This window comes from Salvelinus alpinus, chromosome 30 (genome assembly GCF_045679555.1).
Source record: "Salvelinus alpinus chromosome 30, SLU_Salpinus.1, whole genome shotgun sequence".
Taxonomy (NCBI): domain Eukaryota; kingdom Metazoa; phylum Chordata; class Actinopteri; order Salmoniformes; family Salmonidae; genus Salvelinus; species Salvelinus alpinus.
Genome location: NC_092115.1, coordinates 38765488 through 38788420, shown reverse-complemented (window position 1 = coordinate 38788420; position 22933 = coordinate 38765488). Strand labels below are relative to the sequence as shown.

Sequence of the window (22933 nt, the reverse complement as noted above, 5' to 3'; positions counted from 1 at the left end):
AACTTGCCAAAACTATAGATTGTTAACAAGAAATCTGTGGAGTGTTTGAAAAATGAGTTTTAATGACTCCAACCTAAGTGTATGTAAACTTCCGACTTCAACTGTATATAGCGTTGTTAATGTTGTTTTCTGTTATTTGTTACTTTAGCTTATTAAGTAAATATTTTCTTAACTCTGTTTTACTTTAAACTGCGTTGTTGGTTAAGGGCTTGTAAGTAAGCATTTCACGGTAAGGTCTACTACACCTGTTGTATTCGTCACGTGTGACAAATACATTTAATTTGAATGGTCTTTGCATAATAATTACATTATAGTAACATTTTGGTTTCTTTGGGATTCTCTGAAACAAATGCTGTCTATCGTCCTTCCGTCTCTCTCACACACACACACACTCACACTCTCTCTCACATTCTCTCTCTCTCACACACACTCTCCCCCTTTCTCTCGCTCTCTGAAAAGCTGTGATTGTCGTGGCAACCTGCGCTTGGCTCGTTGAGAGAGACGCTGAGAACCGGAGCGCTGTTTCAAAGAGGACTGAGCGCGTGTGTGTGAGAGGAGACCTCTGGGGTAGTACAGTGTGATGCGGATTACAGGAGCAGGGGGCACCTCTTAGGGGATCTTCCCAGCCGTAGAGCTTGGAGAAGACCCTGGGTGAGTTTAGTTGTGTGTGTGTGTATTCATTCATGACTTGATAGAAAATACAAACACCCGGTAAACTGTTTATGGTTTTGGTGCAGATGTGATTAATCAGCTGATTTGTTGTGTGTGTGCGTGTGTCAGCAGGTTCCTGAATGTTAAAGGGCCTCTTCCTGTGTATGTGTGTGTTTTGGCAGACTCCTGAAGGCATGGACTTGCCTGGTAATGACTTAAGAGACGTTAGAGTTCAGAATGACATAATACTGGAGAACTCCGTTTGTAAGGTTATCCGTGTGTGTGTTGAGCAATCAGGCAGGGTTAAGGAAATCAAGCAATCTGCAATGTTTGTCTTGTAATATGGATATGAACACAAGAGCGAGTGGGGCTAATATAGAGCTGTTACGGTGACCGTCTTACCTCCACACCGGCAGTCACGAGTCATGACCGCAGTCAAATTCCACATGACCGCTGAGTCACAGTAGCTAGGCTTCACCAAAACTGTCCCCTGGTGCCGCTGAAGATCATTAGTCCCCAACAAACTTGCTAACCGCCAGTCAGTCGCTTCCTACTCAGCGCTCTATTGTCCCTCTAATCACACTGACGTCAATCCAAATGCAATCGAAAATCACATCGAACACTTCATGAGAGCCCTGGCATTCAGGTTATAGGATCACCTGTTGCTCCTCGTAGCTGGTTGATGCATGCAATTAAATAAGCGTTCCTATAAGCCTGTGCAATTTCATGAGAAAACTGTGTTTTGATGGCCTCTAGGCTACTGACTGGCGGTTGGCAAGTTTGTTGGGGACTAATGACCATCAGCTACTGTGACTCAACAGTCATGTGGAATTTGACTACGGTCTGGACCCGTACAGCTGGGCTAGACAATCTGGACCCTCTCTTTCTAAAATGATCCACCGCCATTGTTGCAACCCCTATTACCAGTCTGTTCAACCTCTCTTTCGTATCGTCCGAGATCCCTAAAGATTGGAAAGCTGCCGTGGTCATCCCCCTCTTCAAAGGGGGTGACACTCTCGACCCAAACTGTTATAAACCTATATCCATCCTGCCCTGCCTTTCTAAAGTCTTCGAAAGCCAAGTTAACAAACAGATCACTGACCATTTCGAATCCCACCGTACCTTCTCCGCTGTGCAATCCGGTTTCCGAGCTGGTCACGGGTGCACCTCAGCCACGCTCAAGGTACTAAACGATATCATAACCGCCATCGATAAAAGACTGTACTGTGCAGCCGTCTTCATCGACCTGGCCAAGGCTTTCGACTCTGTCAATCACCGTATTCTTATCGACAGACTCAACAGCCTTGGTTTCTCAAATGACTGCCTCACCTGGTTCATCAACTACTTCTCAGATAGAGTTCAGTGTGTCAAATCGGAGGGCCTGTCGTCCGGACCTCTGGCAGTCTCTATGGGGGTACCACAGGGTTCAATTCTCAGGCCGACTCTTTTCTCTGCATACATCAATGATGTCGCTCTTGCTGCGGGTGATTCCCTGATCCACATCTACGCAGACGACACCATTCTGTATACATCTGGCCCTTATTTGGACACTGTGTTAACAAACGAGCTTCAATGGCATACAACACTACTTCCGTGGCCTCCAACTGCTCTTAAACGCTAGTAAAACTAAATGCATGCTCTTCAACCGATCGCTGCCCACACCCGATCACCCGTACAGCATCACTACTCTGAACAGTTCTGACTTAGAATATGTGGACAACTACAAATACCTACGTGTCTGGCTAGACTGTAAACTCTCCTTCCAGACTCATATTAAACATCTCCAATCCAAAATTAAATCTAAAATCGGCTTCCTATTTCACAACGAAGCCTCCTTCACTCACACTGCCAAACATACCCTCGTAAAACTGACTATCCTACCGGTCCTCGACTTCGGCGATGTCATTTACAAAATAGCCTCCAACACTCTACTCAGCAAACTGGATGCAGTCTATCACAGTGCCATCCGTTTTGTCACCAAAGCACCATATACCACCCACCACTGCGACCTGTACGCTCTCGTCGGCTGGCGCAAACTACATATTTGTCACCAGACCCACTGGCTCGAGGTCATCTATAAGTCTTTGCTAGGTAAAGCCCCCCCCCCCTATCTCAGCTCACTGGTCACCATAACAACACCCACCCGTAGCACGCGCTCCAGCAGGTATATCTCACTGGTCATCCCCAAAGCCAACACCTCTTTGGCCACCTTTCCTTCCAGTTCTCTGCTGCCAAAGACTGGAACTAATTGCAAAAATCACTGAAGTTGGAGATTTATGTCTCCCTCACTAACTTTAAGCATCAGCTATCTGAGCAGCTTACCGATCGCTGCAGCTGTACACAGCCCATCTGTAAATATTCCATCCGATCTACCTACCTCATCCCCATATTGTTTTTATTAACTTTTTTTCTCTTGCACACCAGTATTTCTACTTGCACATCATCATCTGCACATCTATCACTCTAGTGTTAATTTGCTAAATTGTAATTACTTTGCTACTATGGCCTATTTATTGCCTTACCACCTCACGCCATTTGCACACACTGTATATAGACTTTTTCTATTGTGTTATTGACTGTACGTTTGTTTATCCCATGTGTAACTGTGTTGTTGTTTGTGTCGCACTGCTTTGCTTTATCTTGGCCAGGTCGCAGTTGTAAATGAGAACTTGTTCTCAACTGGCCTACCTGGTGAAATAAAATATTAAAAAGAGGAGGATCCCATCAGCTTTCTATAGGCTAGGCCTACTATATTTATTTCTCAACTTTCCTAATATGAAGCACATTGATGTACTGGCCTGTCTCCTGGTAGCGCCTCCATGCTCTGGACACTACGCTGACAGACACAGCAAACCTTCTTGCCACAGCTCGCATTGATGTGCCATCCTGGATGAGCTGCACTACCTGAGCCACTTGTGTGGGTTGTAGACTCCGTCTCATGCTACCACTAGAGTGAAAGCACCGCCAGCATTCAAAAGTGACCAAAACATCAGCCAGGAAGCATAGGAACTGAGAAGTGGTCTGTGGTCACCACCTGCAGAACCACTCCTTTATTGGGGGTGTCTTGCTAATTGCCTATAATTTCCACCTTTTGTCTGGTCCATTTGCACAACAGCATGTTGAAATGTATTGTCAATCAGTGTTGCTTCCTAAGTGGACAGTTTGATTTCACAGAAGTGTGATTGACTTGGAGTTACATTGTGTTGTTTAACTGTTCCCTTTATTTTTTTGAGCAGTGTATTAAATGTTGTTTTTGTCACTGGCCTACATACAATACCCCATAATGTCAAAGTGGAATTATGTTATTAGAATTACTTACAAATGAAAACCTGAAATATCTTGAGTCAATATGTGTTCAACCTCTTTTTTTTATGGCAAGCCTGAAATAAGGTCAGGAGTAAAAATGTGCTTAACAAGTCACATAAGTTGCATGGACTCACAAAAAAATATTCCAAAACTTGCATCCTGTTTGCAACAAGGCACTAAAGTAATGCTGCAAAGAAATGCGGCACAGCAATTCCCTTTTTGTCCTGAATACAAAGTGTTATGTTTGAGGCAAATCCAGTACAACACATTACTGAGTACCACTCTCCATATTTTCAAGCATAGTAGTGGCTGCATCATGTTATGGGTATGCTTGCAATTGTTAAGGACTGAGGAGTTTTTTTAGGATAAAAAATTAACTAAATGGAGCTAAGCACAGGCTATATCCTAGAGGAAAATCTGGTTCAGTCTGCTTTCCACCAGACAATGGAAAATTAATTCACCTTTCAGGAAAAAGACAATAACCTAAAACACAAGGCCAAATCTACACTGGAGGTGCTTACGAAGAAGACAGTGAATGTTCCTGAGTTGCCGAGTTACAGTTTTGACTTAAATCTCTAGCAATGATCAACAACCAATTTGACAGAGCTTGTTGAATTTTGAAATGAACAATGGTTAAATGTTGCACAATCCAGGTGTGGAAAGCTCTTACAGACTTACCCAGAAAGACTAACAGCTGTAATCGCTGCTAAAGGTGCTTCCACACAGTATTGAGTCAGGGGTGTGAATACTTATGTAAATTAGATACTTATGAATTTCTATTTTCAATACATTTGCAGAGATTTATAAAAAACACTTTCACTTTGTCATTATGTGGTATTGTGTGTAGATGGGTGAGAAACACATGTAATCCATTTTGAATTAAGGATTTAACACAACAAAATGTGGAATAAGTCCAGGCTATTAAACTTTCTGAAGGCACTGTAACCTCCATTTGCTATTCGAGTGCAGTCTACGGATGACATGTTTATTTTCTTTGTGGGCCATACTACTGTATATAAAAAAAAAAAATCCACACATATTAGTTGGCCATATGTAAAGACCAGATTAAATTGATAATAGTCTGATGGGTGAGAATATTATCAAGTGATTGTCAAATTGTGAACGAGAGACTGATTAAGTGTGTGCAGCCTGCGCAATAAACTGATGATGATTTTCTTCAAATCATCATTAGTCGCATCATGCATCCTTAGAATGTATTACAAATCAAAACATATAGCATAAGGTTTGTATCACAATGAAAGTTACATTAATAACTCTAAATGAAGCATATAGGAGGACCTGTTTCAAATTATCACTTTGTTAACCGCTCAACACACACTCTCAGAAATAGTTTGGTAAAAATATCCTTTCTATTTTATCCAGCTATGTTCAATTGTATTCTTCTTACTATAAAATAATGCCACGGGAATTATAAGTAAATCTTGTCTGCTAAATTAACTAGTGTAGCCCACAGCCATATGGCATAGCCAGATCATGGCCTAACATAAGGACGACTCAGAATATGCTATGCTGTTCTACTGAAATAGGCAACATTTGTCTTCATATCATGCTTTTGTTTCTTTAGACCTGCCTAAAATAAATAATGGATTTATTGTGACGGTGTAGGATATATTACATGGATTTATTGCACATTTTAAAGTTTAGTAGTAGTTTGTAGTCTATGCTTGTAAGGCCGGAGATGCTAAACGTGTTTTATGTTAATGAACGGGCAATTACCGCGAGACCGACAGTTATTTGCATGACAGTTACCGACTGACAAAAATGAATGACGGCCACAGCCCTAGGCGCTAACACACACTTGCTAAACACTCCACTGCACTCTGTTGTCCTTGCTGTACTCATTGACCCTGATTAGAATACAGCCTCGTGCATGTGTGTGTTTGTTAGGTAATTTGAGATGTTCCACATGTAAACGGTCCCTAGGTGACAAAGGGCTTTGTTTTGAGGGAAGGTTGTAGGCTGTGTGTGCTGGCGTACGTGCGTGTGATCGTTCGAAAGGGGAAAGGGAATGGGGGATACCTAGTCTTCAACTGAAATGTGTCTTCTGCATTTAACCCAACCCCTCTGAATCAGAGAGGTGCGGGGGCCTGCCTTAATGGAATGTGTGGGTAAGGGGGGGAGCTACTCAGGGTCATATATTGATCTAATGACCAGAGCGTGGCTTTTTTGGCATTTTATTTGGATCCCCATTAGCTGTTGCAGTAGCAGTAGCTACTCTTCCTGGGGTCCACACAAAACATACAACATGACCAAATACATAACACTAATAGACGAGAACACCAACACAAATGTAAAATAAGAAAAATACAACTTAAGGTCCTGTACTGCATACACATACAACATATTCATATACATGCAGCATATACATACAACATATTCATATACAGCATATACATACACATTTGTTGTTGTGAAGTGATGAGTAAGGCATTAGAGCCCTGTTCAGATGAATGGTAATGGAGGGTCAGACAGATGACGTGAGTGTGTGTGTGTGTTTATCGATTATGATGACTAGTCCTGTGTGCGCTGTGTTGTAGAAGTACCGTCAGTGTATGGCTGGACTTCTGGCCCCTCCATATGGAGCCATGGAGAGTGGATCCAACAATGATCGTGAGTAACTACAATGCAGTTGACTGTATAATATAAATATAGCATATTACAAATATCACCATGGTGATAACTCTGTCTCCCCCTTCTCCCTCAGGGCTGGCAGACAAAGACAGTCTAGGTTCCAATACTCTCAGCCTCATGAACAAGTCTCTCAACAAGGTAAGATGGCCCGTGTCAATGTTATACAGTGACAGTAATATCACTTATCGTGCTCAACTAAACCCAAACTACTGTCTTTTAAAATCTGTACACAGTGTAAGACTTTAAGCTGCGGTGTGTGTGTGTGTGTATTCTAAAAGTATTCACACAACCAAACACGCAGGCACACACACACACACACACACACACACACACACACACACACACACACACACACACACACACACCGCTACCTCTGTAGTTATGCTAATGAAAGGTAATTCATGTACACGGAACAAAAGGTACCATCTGCCCAATTATGATGCCCTCTTTTGTAGTTCTGTGCTGTGGCAGAAGTAGCTCTCTGTGTGTGGGTGTGATTTGGGTTTTTCTCCTATTTTCTCACCTTTCATTCATGGCTCCACCATCGCAGACAGCAGTTGTGTGGTTGCTATGGAAACTGGGAGTGTTACGATAGGTTGGGTGGTTGTGATTCACGTCTTAGCGGGTATATAGTAAATGCGAGGGGGATGGGGGGGCTTATGTTGCCAGAGGCATGGAATGAAAGCCCCCTGGATTTCTGGATTTCTCAGCACATCCTTTAAATGATTAAAACCTGGAGGCTGAGACTATGGTGTTCCTGTGTGACGTCTCTAGGTTCAGTCAGAGAAGCTGCAGCGAGGGGGGAAGGTGATGCGAAACGCCATCCTCTCCAGAGCACCCCACATGATCAGAGACCGGAAGTACCACCTCAAGACATACAGGTGTGGGTGTACGTGTGCATGTGTTTCAATGGCGTGCGGTCAAGGTCGGTGGCTGGGTGAGCACGGGCTATTATGAATGCCAGATTTACTCAAATTAACCTTGATGAAGGCCAAGTTCACCATACAACAGATAGCTCCAACAACCAGAGTAACATAGACTATTACCCCGAAATTGACAAAAATGTTCACCAAATGTAAATACCATTGTAACCAAGATACACAAGGGACAGCGCTGGTGGTGGTATATTTCATATCAGCCGAGAAAATGGCACACTGCTCAACTCCGCTCAAGCCATAGATCGATGTGGTTTCCACAGTTACATCTGATAGGTGGCACTAAAAATGACTCAAAACGTCAGTGTTGTCAAAACAATAAATCAAATGCATTTAAAGGGATTCTATTCTCATGAAGTAGCCGCACCCTCAACAGCAGCCTAACCGTTACATTGTAAAGGAAAATGCACTTAGGCCTACCTTTTGAAATAAAGTCAGTTCGTCTGGTGAACGTCTCGGTGACAGCGAGACACAGCAGAACTCCATGTCCATTACTTGACTTTTCTGCATTCATGGTTGTAGTGTAGTTGGTCGCATTCATCTTGCAGAAGCCGAGGCTCGGGTCTGAATTGAATGGCGGGAGATGCCCCTTTCCCACTACGGCCACAAAGCAAAGTGAATGTAGGGATGTCAAACGTTCAGCCCCTATGGACGCTCTAGTCTAGAGTGCCTGGTTAAATTGTGCTTATGAGCATTTCCATGGTTAAAGTAGGGAGAAATAGATGGAAGTGTGTGAGTGTGCTACAATTACTATCATTAAAAAATAATATATTGACATATTTAATTATGTAATTACGCTAATTTCCCTATGGTGGACAGAACGTGTTACTACATTACAAATCACCACACAAGAATGACAGGAAATGCACATCCTTTTTACCGCATATTGGTGATATTAGAGTTTATAGTCATCGCGATCTTACAAAATCAATTGCTTAAAACCGGTCAATATCTTTGGTTTAGTACAAGTGTTTTTGTCATCCGCGCCAGTCCGTAGTGGGACTTGGAACGTAGCTGTCATTTTCAGACCATTGTGGCTAGAATGAATGGATTTGAGGGTTAAGCTATCATTCAAATGAAAGCCAACCCCTGTCGCTATTTAGAAATCAACGTGAGGTGGTGATTCGTTGAAATTATCCAGTCAAAAAGTGTCGTTTCCTTTTCAGTATTGGCCATTTACCTAAATAATTTTCTCACAGATACTGTGTAAATTGACAAATGGCGATGACAAGCGCAAAACGGTTGTTACCCCAGTTCCATTGACATGGCTTTCGGACAAGATAGATAGATTCTCCATTCACCGAGTGCCAGTGGTGTAAAGTACTTAAGTAAAAATGCTTTCAAATACTACTGAAGTATTTTTGGGGGGGTATTTGTACTTTACTTTACTATTTATATTTTTGGCTACTTTTACTTCAATACATTCCGAAATAAAATAATGTACTTTTTACTCCATACATTTTCCCTGACACCCAAAAGTACTCGTTCAATTTTGACAGGAAAATTGTCCAATTCACACACACTCAAGAGAACATCCCTACTGCATCTGATCTGGCAGACTGTCACGGCCGTTTAAAGGAGTGGACCAAGGCGCAGCGTTTTGAGCGTACATACTTATTTACCGATGTCGCCAACAAAACAATAAATATCAAAACGACATGTGAAGCCAACGTAGTGCATCCAGGCAACAAAACATGGACAACTACCCACAAAACCAACATGGAAAATGGCAACCTAAATAGGCTCTCCAATCAGAAACAACTATAAACAGCTGTCTCTGATTGGGAACCCATTCAGGCCACCATAAATCTACATACCCCTAGACAATACAAAATCCCCATAGATAACCAAAAACACCTAGACAATACAAAAACTAAACAAACCACCCCTTGTCACACCCTGACCTAACCAAATAATAAAGAAAGCCAATATAACTAAAGTCAGGGCGTGACACAGACTCACTAAACACAAATGCTTCATTTGTAAATTATGTCTGAGTGTTGGCGTGTGACCCTGGCTAGCCGTCAATAAAAAAAATAAAAAAATAATAATTGTGCTATCTGGTTTGCTTAATATAAGGAATTTGAAATTATTTATACTTTTACTTAAGTACATTTTAGCATTTCCATTTACTTTTCATACTTAAGTATTTTACTTGAGTCATTTTTTTTTAGGTATCTACTTTTACTCAAGTATGACAACTTAGTACTTTTTACATCCCTGCCAAGTGGACAGGACCGTGGAGTCAGGGAAATCAAAAGGGGGAGGGCATAACCAGCTTCATTAGGAAATGTATAGGCGACGTTGTCCCCACAGTGAAGGTTCGCTTCTTCCCCAATCAAAAATCCCTGGATTAACACTAAGGTTGGCGCTAAACTAAAAGAACAGGGCTACCGCACACAGGGCAGACAACCCTGAGGCTATGGCTGAGGACAGGAACAAGTACAAGCAGTCTCGCTATGACCTCCGCAGAGTCATCAAACGAGCAAAAGGACAATATTGGAATAAGGAAATCATATTACACAGGCATGTGGAATGGGCTACAGTCCATTACGGATTACAAAGGAAGACCCAGCCGTGATCTGCCCAACGATGCCTCTCTACCAGACTAACTCAATGCATTTTATGCACGCTTCGACAATAACAACATGGTGCCGTGCGTGAGGGCCCCCACCGACCCAGAGGACTGGATGATCTCCCAAGGCTGCGGGGCCAGACGTTGTTCCTGGGTGCGGTTCTCAGAGTATGCACATAATAGCTGGCAGGCATATTCACTGTCCTTTTCACCCTCTTCTTGTCCCAGTCTTTAATCCCCATATGAGGAATACCTATGTGAGAGTGCTGTTCATTAAATGCAGCTCGATGTTCAACACCATTGTCCCCTCCAAGCTCGTCAACAAGCGTAGGACACTGGGACTGAACACCTCCTTCTGCAACTGGATCCAATACTTCCTGGTGGACCGACCCCATGTGGTGAGGGTAGGCAACATCACCTCTGCCACACTGACCCTTGATTTGACTGGATAGTATGTGACAATACATATTGCGTCGTCTGTGGATCTGTTGGGGCAGTATGGAAATTAGAGTGGGTCTGGGATGATGATGTTGATGTAGGCCATGACCAGCCTTTCAAAGCATTTCATGGATACAGATGTAAGTGCTATGGGGTGATCACCTGTCAAGAATGACAGGCCAAGATCACCTGTCTGAATGACTATCTTGGTCACAGGGACTATGGTGGTCTTCTTGAAACTTTGTAGGTAGGTATTACCTCCCGGGTCATTAAGAGGTTGAAATGTAATTGAAGACAATTAAGTGCCAGCTGGTACTCATCCTGGTAATCCATCTGGCCCTGCGGCCTTATGAATGTTAATCTGTTTAAAGGTCTTACTCACATCGGCAATGGAGAGTGCGATCACACAGTCACCCGGATCTCACGCATGGTTCAGTGTGGCTTGCGCCTTAAGCAAGCACATTTAGCTTGTCTGGTAGGCTCGCGTCACTGGGCAGCTCACGGTTGGGTTCCCCTTTGTAATCCGTGATAGTTTGTAAGGCCGGCTATATCCAACGAGAGTCAAAGCCAGTGTAGTAGGATTCAATCTTAGTCCTGTATTGTCGCTTTGCCTCTTCGATGGTTCGTCGGAGGGTGTAGCAGGATTTTTTTATAAGCGTCCGGGGTTTGTGTCCCGCTCCTTGAAAGTGTCAACTCTAGCCTTTAGCTCAGTGTGGATGTTGCCTGTAATCCATGGCTTCTAGTTGGAATATGCTTCCATGGCACTTATTAATGAAGCCGGTGACTGATGTGGTAAACTCCTGGACCATATTCCAGTCTGTGCTAGCGAAACAGTCCTGTAGCTTAGCCTCCGCTTCATCGGACCACTCCCGTATTGAGTGCGTCACTGGTACTTTCTGTTTGAGTTTTTGCTTGTAAGCAGTAATCTGGAGGATACGGTTATGGTCAGATTTGCAAAATGGAGGGCAAGGGAGAGCTTTGGAGGCGTCTCAGTGTGTGGAGTAAAATTGATCTAGAGTTTTTTTTCCCGTCACTTGTTGCACAGGTGACATGCTTGTAGAAATTCGGTAAATCGGATTTCAGTTTCCGTGTGTTAAAATCACCGGCCATTAGGAGCGGCGTCTCTGGGTGAGCATTTTCTTGTTTGCTTATGGAGGTAAATGCATACACAACTCCGGCGAACAGAACCTCGAGACTTCTTTAATATTAGAGATTGCGCACCAGCTGTTAATAAAGAGAGACACACTACCCTCCTTACGCTTATCCGACACTGCCATTCTGTCCTGCCGATGCATCGAAAAACGAGCTAGTTATATATTATGCATGTCCTTGTTAAGCCAAGTTTCTGAGAAACATAGGGTATTACAGTTCTTCAGGTCCCGTTGATAGGATAGTCTCGAACGGAGCTTGTCCAGTTTGTTCTCCAGTGATTTTATATATTCGCCAATAGAACAGAGGGTAGAGGCGGTTTATTTACTCGTCGCCGCAGTTTCATCAGGGTGCCTGTACGTCGGCCTCTATATCGCCGTCTCTCTTCCGAGTGTCGAGCATTAGGGCCTCGTCCAGGGTGAGCACTATGTCCTGCGCCGACGACCCGTTGAAGTAGACATCTTCATCCAAATCAAGTTTAGTGATCGCCGTTCCGATGTCTTTTCGGTCATAGAAAACGATAGCGCAAACAATATGTAGAAAAAAGTTAGTCCTTCCAGCGCCATTCTGATACTAGTCGAAACGTGGCGCTGCGCTTCGCATATATTATGACAACATTTTGTGCCTTTGTTGTTCGTTTTGGTGTTCGGCTGTTTTTTTTCTCTCCAATTGTTCGCTCGCACATAAAAAATACATGAGGCAAGTTGAAGTTTGGTAGCTGAAGTCTAAGCCTTTTCGTTGGGGATTGGTCAACTGTAGGGGTGGGAACTATGAATGGGATTTTTCAATTAAGTGTTTGTTGGCGTCAGCTGCTTGGCTGGCTAGCTAGACTAGCAGCATAGGCTTACTCGTGCAGAGAAAGCAAGCAAGCCAACCAACTGAACTAAAGACCTGTACCACTTTTTAATCAAACAGCATAATAAGCTTTCCATTGGCAAAACCGAAGTCAAAGTTTGGTAGCAAGGCCCAGCTAGCTAGCTAGCTATTGTTAACATACAGGGAGTATGCGAGCACTGTCGTGTGCTTACGCCTTGCCGAGGTCTGCTAGGAGCAAACAGAACCTAGTCTGCAGTTGCCCTCCCCCGGTGTTGGCAAAAAGCGGATGTTTCTGGTTTTCAGGGATACAGTATTTTCAACCAAACTTACATTTCCCCTAAAGAAAAAATAAAGCAAACACCATCTACGTTAGGTTAGCAGTGGTTTTAAGTGCTTGTGCACATACATACAATACAGTATGCATGCTTGTGTTACTTTATTGTCACGCTGTGTGTGTGTTTGTCTTGCAGGCAGTGTTGCGTAGGTACAGAGCTGGTAGACTGGCTGGTGCAACAGAGTACCTGTGTACACACTCGCTCTCATGCTGTAGGGATGTGGCAGGCTCTGCTGGAGGAGGGAGTACTGAACCACGGTGAGACTACACTGCCCTCTGCTGGACACAACACTTTCAAAGTTCTTTAACCATTTCATCACATATAGGGAGAATCTCAATTGCATTTCCTCACATCCTTTCTTCTCGACCTCCTTCTCAAAACCCATTGGATGAAAAGGTTAGAGTTCCCTCCCCTTGGACCTTTTCCAGCTCTCCCACTATGTTTGGTCAGTGATTTACTGACCGTGTGTGTGTATGTGTGTGTGTGTGTGTGCCTCCTTCCCCCAGTGGACCAAGAGCTGGGTTTCCAGGACAAGTACCTGTTTTACCGTTTCCTTGACGACGAGGAGGAGGACACCCCGTTGCCTAGCGAGGAGGAGAAGAGAGAGAGTGAGGAAGAGCTTCCTGAGACCATCCTCTTCCTTGCCCAGATAGGACCTGACGCCCTGCTGCGCATGATCCTCCGCAAACCGTCAGTACCACACACACACACACACACACACACACACACACACACACACACACACACACACACACACACACACACACACACACACACACACACTTAAACATGCGTTTGATCTAATAAATAGAATTTGAAATGTAATGTAAATCTCCTCTCTCTCTGTGTCTCTCTAGTCCTGGTCAGAGGACAGGTGATGATTTGGAGATCATCTATGATGAGCTGCTTCACATCAAGGCCTTATCCCACCTCTCCAACACTGTGAGTCTTATCCCACCTCTCCAACACTGTGAGTCTTATCCCACCTCTCCAACACTGTGAGCCTTATCCCACCTCTCCAACACTGTGAGCCTTATCCCACCTCTCCAACACTGTGAGTCTTATCCCACCTCTCCAACACTGTGAGCCTTATCCCACCTCTCCAACACTGTGAGCCTTATCCCACCTCTCCAACACTGTGAGTCTTATCCCACCTCTCCAACACTGTGAGTCCTATCCCACCTCTCCAACACTGTGAGTCCTATCCCACCTCTCCAACACTGTGAGTCTTATCCCACCTCTCCAACACTGTGAGTCTTATCCCACCTCTCCAACACTGTGAGTCTTATCCCACCTCTCCAACACTGTGAGTCTTATCCCACCTCTCCAACACTGTGAGTCTTATCCCACCTCTCCAACACTGTGAGTCTTATCCCACCTCTCCAACACTGTGAGTCCTATACCACCTCTCCAACACTGTGAGTCCTATCCCACCTCTCCAACACTGTGAGCCTTATCCCACCTCTCCAACACTGTGAGCCTTATCCCACCTCTCCAACACTGTGAGCCTTATCCCACCTCTCCAACACTGTGAGTCTAGACTCTTTTCATTTCGGCAAAGCCATGTTGCTCCGACGAGCTCATAGTAGAAGTCCCAAATGCTAAAATGAACTGTCTTTATCTCGTTTGCAGGTGAAGAGGGAGCTGGCCAGTGTTCTGATATTTGAGTCCCACGCCAAAGCAGGAACCGTTTGTAAGTCCTGCTCTCACGTCCGTTCTGTGTGTGTTTTAGGGACACGCGTTAAGTTGTCTCTTCTCCTTCCAGTGTTTAACCAGGGTGAGGAGGGCACATCCTGGTACATCATCCAGAAGGGCTCTGTCAATGTGGTCATCTACGGCAAGGTAGGACTTGTGTGTTCATTTATCTTTGTCTATGGAAATATTTTCACTACACCGGATGATACTTACAAAACGGGTTCTGACCAACAGTAATGCTGCTACATACAACAGCTGCCTTGTATACCCCTGGGGAGACCTGTGTCACAGTTTTGGAAACTCTGACTTTGCTCATCATAAGTCGTCACAGTGAATGACTAGTTTAAGGATCTCAGATTACACACACACACACACACACACACAGTTCGATTGGTCAGAATATTCATTCATGCGAGCACTTCTCCAGCTGTCTGAATCGTCTGTTTTTTAACCGTGTGTGTTTCTCACCAGGGTGTGGTGTGTACCCTGCACGAGGGAGATGACTTTGGGAAGCTGGCGCTGGTGACGGACTCTGCTCGAGCTGCCTCCATCGTCCTCAGAGAAGACAACTGCCACTTCCTCCGAGTGGACAAGGAAGACTTCAACAGGATACTCAGGGTAGAGTTATATACCGTACCAAATATTTGTTTTATAAACTAACCCAAGACAGACCACAGCCTGTCGTTTCCAATGGGAGCACATTTGTCATAGTGGGCAGAACAAGAGAGGAGGTGGGCAGAGCCAAGCACGAGCTAGCGAGACCCTAATGGCGTGTTCTATGTGTTTTGCATATTACCATTAGGAATAACTAAATGCCCTTGCACTCCTTCTAAACAACTAAATGTTTTGAGACTTTGGCAAAGGGTGAAGTCTACAAAACCTAGTCCACTCTGTTTGCCGTTTCGGGAACAGGAAACTGTGTTGAGATCAAATGTTTCATTGATGAGAAAATGAGTCGAATGTCGGCCAAAATCCATCTAGCGCCTTCTTCTCCCACTACCGGCCACCGGGCTTCCCCTCATGACCATATTTGGAGGTGGGTGGAAATGCCAACTGGATGCTTCGGGTTTATACGTCCGGTGAAACATCTGTCTCGTTGTTCTGTGAGTGTACTGATGCTACAGTGTGCAATAGTGTACCATACTGTCATTGACTTCAGGACGTGGAGGCGAATACAGTGCGCCTGAAGGAGCATGAGCAGGCTGTGCTGGTCCTGGAGAAGAGTCCCAGAGCCTCTACTCTGGGAAACATCAAGTACACTGTGATGTCTGGAACCCCTGAGAAGATCCTAGACCACTTCCTGGAGACCATGAGGATGGACACACACCACGCTGACCCAGGTACACACACACACACCTAGCTTCCACACAGCCAGGTAGAGATACACTGTGAGTTGCCAGGGTTGAGGGACCGGTACAGGACTGGATGATGGGTTGGTGGAGATGAATGAATATCTGTTTTCTAATATTATTCTCTTCCCCCCCCCCCCTCCCCACCCCTCCTCTCAGATCCTGCGGTAGATGACTTTGTCCTCATGCACTGTGTCTTCATGCCTAACAGCCAGTTCTGCCAACTGCTCATGGCACAATATCCTTTTTCTCCTTCCAACTCTCTTTCGCTTTCACTCCGTTCTTCTCTCTCCTCTTGTTTTCTCCTTCTTTCTCTTTCCCTCCCGTTTCTCTTCTTGGCATATTCAGTAGGCTACATATAGGTTACAGTAATGTTATACATTGCCCTTTTGTCTTGGGGCTCCCGAGTGGCGCGGCGGTCTAAGGCGCTGCATCTCAGTGCTTGAGGCGTCACTACAGACACCCTGGTTCGAATCCAGGCTGTATCACAACCGGCTGTGATTGGGAGTGCCATTGGGCGGCGCACAATTGGCCCAGCGTCGTCCTGGTTTGGCTGGTGGAGTTAGTTATTGTAAATAAGAATTTGTTCTTAACTGACTTGCCTAGTTAAATAAAGGTTAAATAAACATTTTCAAAAAATGTAAATGCCTTTGAACGAAGTATGGTAGTAGGTGCCAGGTGCAACGGTTTGTGTCAAGAACTGCAACGCTGCTGGGTTTTTCACACTCAACAGTTTCCTGTCTGTATCAAGAATGCTCCACCACCCAAAGGACATCCAGCCAACTTGACACAACTGTGGCAAGCATTGAAGTCAACAGGGCTAGCATCCCTGTGGAACGCTTTCGAGCACCTTGTAGACTTCATGCCCCTGAAGAATTGAGGCTATTCTGAGGGCAAAGGGAGGGGGGGTGCAACTCAATATTAGGAAGGTGTTTCTAATGTTTGGGTACACTCAGTGTAGTTGTGTTATATCTTTAACCCTGTGTGTACCTACCATGCGGTGGCTCCCCCGGGTTCGGAGCAGGAGAGGTTGGAGTACGCTGTTACCTCTAAAAGACGAGTCCTCAATCTGGCCCTCCGCTGGGCTGCAGTACACACACACCATCTACAGGAGGAACAAGCAGCACTCACATTCCTGGAGGTACAAACACACACCCACACACAAACACACACACCTGACAAGTTGTCTAAGCGTGTGTTTCTCTCTGTAGGAGCTGTATGGGAGTGTGTCCAATGACTCACGGATCCTCAGAGCTCTGAAAGACTTTGTACCCGACTTGGAGAAGGTCGTCAAACTACAGTATGTAAACCCTGACCTCTAACCCCCCACCGTGACCTTCAACCCCAAACCTTGGTTGTTTAGCAACAAAACCGACACGTGCGTAACTATGGGGCAAAACAGACGGGGTTGGCTTTGATTGTTGACAACATATAAACTATATTTCCTCTCCAAATGTTTATTGAAAACATAAATACATTTGCACGTGTTATCTCAAATACATTGTTACAGTTGTTGGTTAGCTAGCTAGTGAATTTTAGCCATATTAGCATTGACATGACATCAGTCAAAACACCTCAAAACAAGACATGGTAGCAAGAACAAGATGAAACAAACTGAAACGAGTCACTCACGATTCCTCACATGGCAGCTTCTTGTCATTGTTGCCAGCTACAGTATCTGGCCATCCAGAAGCACGACAACACACAGATTCCTGCCCCATTGAAGCGTGCGCTTCGTTTTTGTGACGTCAACTAACCCATCCATATCAAGACAATGCATTAATACATACACGTCTGTTCTCTTGTTTCTGTTCTTCAGTTCAGAAGAGGCCAAATTGAAAAAGGTACACACAGACTATGTTTGCTGGTGGTGGTGGTGGTGTGTGTGTGTGTGTGTGTGTGTGTGTGTGTGTGTGTGTGTGTCTGTAAAAGTGTGTTGTTTTTATCTCTGTGGCCTGTTTCAGCAGAAGGTCCTTCTTAGAGAGTTCAGCAACGGAGACGAGAGACTAGCGAAGAAACAACCCATCAGGAACTGTGACGAAAGTGAGTGTGTGTTTGTGTAAAATAATGTGTCTTTCTGCACTTTTTTATTAAAAACATGTTAAAACGTGTGTGTGTGTGTGTGTGTGTAGTCCTATTGAAGGTGTACTGCAGTGACCATACCTATACCACCATCCGGGTTGCCGTGGCAGCCACAGGGAGAGAGGTGACCAGTGCTGTGGCTGACAAACTGGCCTCAAACGATGACCTGCTATTGGTCCACCTCAGCTCCGCAGGCGGTGAGGAGCCAATCACATCTAACTTCATTCATAGTGAACAAAAAATATAAATGCAGCAATTTCAGCGATTTTACCGAGTTACAGTTCATATAAGGAAATCAGTCAATTGAAATAAATTAATTGGGCCCTAATCTATGGATTTCACATGACTGGGCATGGGTGCAGCCATGGGTGGGCCTGGGAGGGCATAGGCCCACCCACTGGGGAGCCAGGCCTAGCCAATCAGAAGAAAAAAATCCCCACAAAGGGCTTTATTACAGACAGAAATTCTCAGACCATTCCACAAGTGAAGAAGCCGGATGTGGAGGTCCTGGGCTGGCGTGGTTACACGTAGTCTGCGGTTGTGAGGCAGGTTGGACGTACTGCCAAATTCTCTAAAACGATGTTGGAGGCAGCTTACGGTAGAGAAATTAACATAAAATTTTCTGGCAACAGCTCTGGTGGACATTCCTACAGTCCACATGCCAATTGCACGCTCCCTGAAAACTTGAGACATCTGTGGCATTGTGTTGTGTGACAAAACGACACATTTTAGAGTGGCCTGTTGCTGTCCACAGCTCAAGGTGCACCTGTGTAATGATCATGCTGTTTAATCAGTTTCTTGATATGCCTCATCTGTCTGGTTTATTGATTATCCTGGCAAAGTAGAAATGCTCACTAACTGGGATGTAAACACATTAGTGCACAGCATTTGAGGGAAATGTGTTTTTGTGTCTGTGGAACATTTCTGGGATCATTGATTTAAGCTCATGAAACATGGGACCAACACTTTACATGTTGCGTTTAATATTTCTGTTCAGTGTACATATAATTTATTACTGTCATTTTATATTCCAACGTTTGTGTGTGTGTTCTCCTGTACAGAGAAGCAGATGCTGAGGCCCAATGATGTGTCCGTATTCTCCACTCTGAGCACCAACGGGCGTATGTTCGCCTGTCCCAGGGACCAGCTGAATGCTCTGGTGAGAGAGAATGGGGACTAGAAATATGGCAATATGTTGTCTTTGAGCCACAACCACACTGTACATCAGGGAGCCTCAACTAGATTCATAAACTAAAAAAAAAAAAAAAAAAATTGAGCGGATGGTCACTTGGCCAGAACATAATTACAAATAATTTGTAGACTGCAAATTGACCGCAAGAAGCCCAAACAGATATAATATTTGACTAAAACATAATAATTTCAATCCTTGCTTACATTTGTATACGATCACATATACAGTACCTCTCCATTATGCATGGGAATACTTTGGAACAGGTTTCCAAAATGAACATCACTTGGAGCTGATTTGCTGGTGTTTTTAAACAGTATTTTATGTCCAACAATAAATAATTTACTCAGAAAACTTGAGGGGGCAAATAAAGTCACCTACGTGCCAAATTCGGGCCTGCGGGCCACCAGTTGGGGAACCCTGCTAAACATCATAGTGTCGTGTAGACAATAACCTAATGTGTGTGTGTGTCAGACCCCTCTCCCAGACCAGGAGGGGCCCTCAGCGGGGTCCATGTCCAGTTTTGAGCTGATGAGTTCTAAAGACCTGGCCTACCAGATGACCCTGTATGACTGGGAACTCTTCAGCTGCGTGCACGAGGTAGACACACACACACACCCTTTCTGAGATGAGAGAACCAACCTGCTCTATTTCTTTCTGTACACCTGAACCCTATAATATGTGTCCCGTCTCCTCCCTGCTGCAGCATGAGCTGTTGTACCACACCTTTGGCCGTCAGAGCTTCAGGAGAACCACCGCCAACCTGGACCTCTTCTTACGCAGGTCTGATTTCGAAGTAACTTCTATGACATTTTTTTTCCTAGGCAGGTTGTTGGTACATGTTACAGTGCGTTATTTGACCCGCGTGGGATTGTGTGGTCGTGGTCAGGTTCAACCAGGTGCAGCTGTGGGTTGTGACCGAGGTGTGTCTGTGTGGTCAGCTCAGCAAACGGGTTCAGCTGCTCAAGAAGTTCATCAAGATCGCTGCTCAGTGAGTGTTGCGCACGCAAATAATCAAGCGCTCGTTCTGTAGACGCGCTTCATAGAGGAAACGCTGCTTCAGTCTCTCACTGAAATTGTCGATGTTGCTTTCACCAGCTGCCGGGAGTTTAAGAATCTGAACTCGTTCTTTGCCATCATCATGGGTATGAGCAACCCTGCAGTCAGCCGACTCGCCCAGACCTGGGAGGTGAACCATGACTACTACTATAGTGTTAAACTACTGCCAAATTACAGCTTCTCTATTCGTCCACTAAAAACTAAAGCCCTTAAACCTTTCTCTTTCTGTTGGCAGAAACTCCCCAGCAAGTTCAAGAAGTTCTACGCTGAATTTGAAAGCATGATGGTGAGTTGCTCTTCAAAGACCAATTTCCATTTGACCCCTAAGCGGACAATAAAGTTATTGACCTTTTGAACCGTGATGTGTGTGTGTTAACAGGACCCGTCCAGGAACCACCGGGCCTACCGGCTGACCGTCACCAAAATCGAGCCGCCAATCATCCCCTTCATGCCCCTCCTCCTCAAAGGTAAGCCCCGGTTACGATCGGTAGGCCAGCAACGGGAAACCGTTTTCAAACGAAAATCGAGGTGAGAAAGTTAACTCCTCTGTTTCAAACGGTGCTTTTTCTGTTCTCTTCCCAGACATGACTTTCAGTCACGAGGGCAACAAGACATTCATAGACAACATGGTCAACTTTGAGAAGATAGTGAGTATACACAGGCATTCATAAGATGCTTATAAACTCTTCATGCCACTTGAATGCTGTAGTCATAGAATTAGGTTTTCAGTGTCAACAACCTTCATAGAACATTAATACAACTTATATATGACATGTGACCACTGGTTTACCACACACCCCCCCCAGTGGTTATGTGGGGGCCCAACCCAAAAAAACAAGCATATGAACTCGTTATAAACCATGGAAAAATTGTCTAGAATAGCATGAGATTAGTTATAAAACTGAACATTTCCCTCTCTGCCCCATGGTAAAATGTGTAGAATTGCAGGGAATTAGCTGTTTTCTTAAACAATAAAATGGGTCGGGAGGTGGGGGCCTTGCTCGGATCTTGCGCGGAGGGGCGGGGGGGGGGGGTTACGCCACTACATGTAACACTGCTTGTTGTTGTGTTTTCCAGCGGATGATTGCAAACACCATCCGGGCAGTGAGACACTGCAGGAGTCAGCCGTTCAGTAAGTCTCTGATCTATCACTAACAAGTGATCCTTTCAACTGGACCCATAACGATAGGCATTAATAATACGTCTCTCTCTCTGTCTCTCTCTGTCTCTCTGTCTGTCTCTCTGTCTGTCTCTCTGTCTCTCTCTCTCTCTGTCTGTCTCTCTCTGTCTGTCTCTCTCTCTGTCTCTCTCTCTCTGTCTGTCTCTCTCTGTCTGTCTCTCTCTCTGTCTGTCTCTCTCTCTGTCTGTCTCTCTGTCTGTCTGTCTCTCTCTCTCTCTCTGTCTCTCTCTCTCTCTCTGTCTCTCTCTCAGACCCTGAGGTGTGTCAGCCCAATAAGAACCATGCGGAGGTGAGGGGTTACGTCAGAAAGCTGTGTGTGATTGACAACCAGCGGACCCTGACAACGCTCTCCTATAGGCTAGAGCCCCGCAGGACCTAAGCCCACCCACCATCACGGTAGTTACATGTGTGACATCATACAGAACCCTCAAGCCTCTGCGAGAGATCACAGGTAACCTTCATCACTGTGACATCACATGGCTTCATCGGGCCTCTATGACTTCATCTGGAAAACTCAGACCTCTGACATCACATGGAATTCTTAGCCCTCTATGACATCACACAGAACCATCAGCCTATGCGACATCACATAGAAGAGCGATGATTAAAGATCCGAGACTCTCGTTAAGTGTAAGGTTACTGTACATGTAGATAGAAAACTGCAAGTACTTAAAGTGACTGAAAAAAAATCTGATTTTAAAAATTAAAAACTATAGATTGTAGGTCTTTTTAGTGATTATCAGTATCCCTTACTATAAGCAGATGTCAAAAATATGAAGAAAGTATATTGTACCAGTTTCACAAATACCAAGATATTTTACGTAGTGTTATAGAGAAGCAAAACCCCTAGCATTGTTAAGCACCGCTCTGAAATCTTTCCTCAAATTCTTGTGTTAACGCACAACTCATGTAGCATATTGTTATTTCTGTTTAATCAGTCATCCTTCTCAGTTGTGTTCTCGTCATGTACTTTTGTATATGTAGATACAGTATATTTGACTTGTGTCTCTTGTTTTACCTCAGGACCTCATTATGATGTCAGTGTGTCGAGTGTCTAGTCTGTCTGATCTTTCAATAAAAAATGATCTAATATAATAATCCAAACATTTGATTCTGGTGGTTATTACTGATTTGGTCACTGTTTTTGTCCGTGAAAGTGATGTCACCCTCTCTGTCCCCAGTTGATGATGTCGTTCCTGGTTGGCCGTGTCACCATGGTCATTCCAGACTGGTGATGTGACTGTCCCCCTCATTCCTGGTGTATGTGGTGGGAGTGTGTTTTTAGTTGCTGAGTGAGTAAGAGACAGGGTTGGTTGTCAGGCTAGAGAAGAATCGTTCTCTAGCCCTGTGTGTGTGTGTCTGACCTGTGTGTGTGTGTGTGTCTGACCCGTGTGTGTGTGTCTGACCCGTGTGTGTGTCTGACCCATGTATGTGTGTGTTTTGTATAGAAGCAATGATCCCATGCATCCCCTGGCTGCCAGCAGCCTTATTTGACCTGACAGCAAGAGGTCACACACAGAAC

The 22933-nt window shown here is 44.6% G+C and overlaps 1 protein-coding gene across 4 annotated transcripts in view; it reads left to right on the top strand.

Annotated features, from left to right (window-relative positions):
* Positions 1-22515, top strand: part of LOC139559796 (rap guanine nucleotide exchange factor 4-like) — a 43330-nt gene extending 20815 nt beyond the window's left edge. For 2 of the 4 annotated variants that reach the window (XM_071376154.1, XM_071376151.1), the window contains 26 exons: positions 6516-6588; positions 6683-6747; positions 7384-7490; positions 12993-13114; positions 13364-13547; positions 13715-13799; positions 14490-14550; positions 14623-14699; positions 15024-15170; positions 15712-15892; positions 16061-16139; positions 16892-17042; positions 17113-17201; positions 17721-17745; positions 17866-17944; positions 18034-18180; positions 19045-19142; positions 19647-19772; positions 19879-19955; positions 20062-20163; positions 20271-20361; positions 20467-20517; positions 20611-20698; positions 20814-20878; positions 21309-21363; positions 21663-22515. In XM_071376154.1, coding sequence (XP_071232255.1) covers positions 6516-6588; positions 6683-6747; positions 7384-7490; positions 12993-13114; positions 13364-13547; positions 13715-13799; positions 14490-14550; positions 14623-14699; positions 15024-15170; positions 15712-15892; positions 16061-16139; positions 16892-17042; positions 17113-17201; positions 17721-17745; positions 17866-17944; positions 18034-18180; positions 19045-19142; positions 19647-19772; positions 19879-19955; positions 20062-20163; positions 20271-20361; positions 20467-20517; positions 20611-20698; positions 20814-20878; positions 21309-21363; positions 21663-21790 — 2553 coding nt within the window. In that variant the 3' untranslated portion in view covers positions 21791-22515. Of the gene's footprint in view, positions 1-314; positions 652-6515; positions 6589-6682; positions 6748-7383; positions 7491-12992; positions 13115-13363; positions 13548-13714; positions 13800-14489; positions 14551-14622; positions 14700-15023; positions 15171-15711; positions 15893-16060; positions 16140-16891; positions 17043-17112; positions 17202-17720; positions 17746-17865; positions 17945-18033; positions 18181-19044; positions 19143-19646; positions 19773-19878; positions 19956-20061; positions 20164-20270; positions 20362-20466; positions 20518-20610; positions 20699-20813; positions 20879-21308; positions 21364-21662 lie in introns of those variants that run through there. The other 2 variants (XM_071376153.1, XM_071376152.1) reach the window with 2 other exon arrangements.
* Positions 22516-22933: the final 418 nt, after the last annotated feature.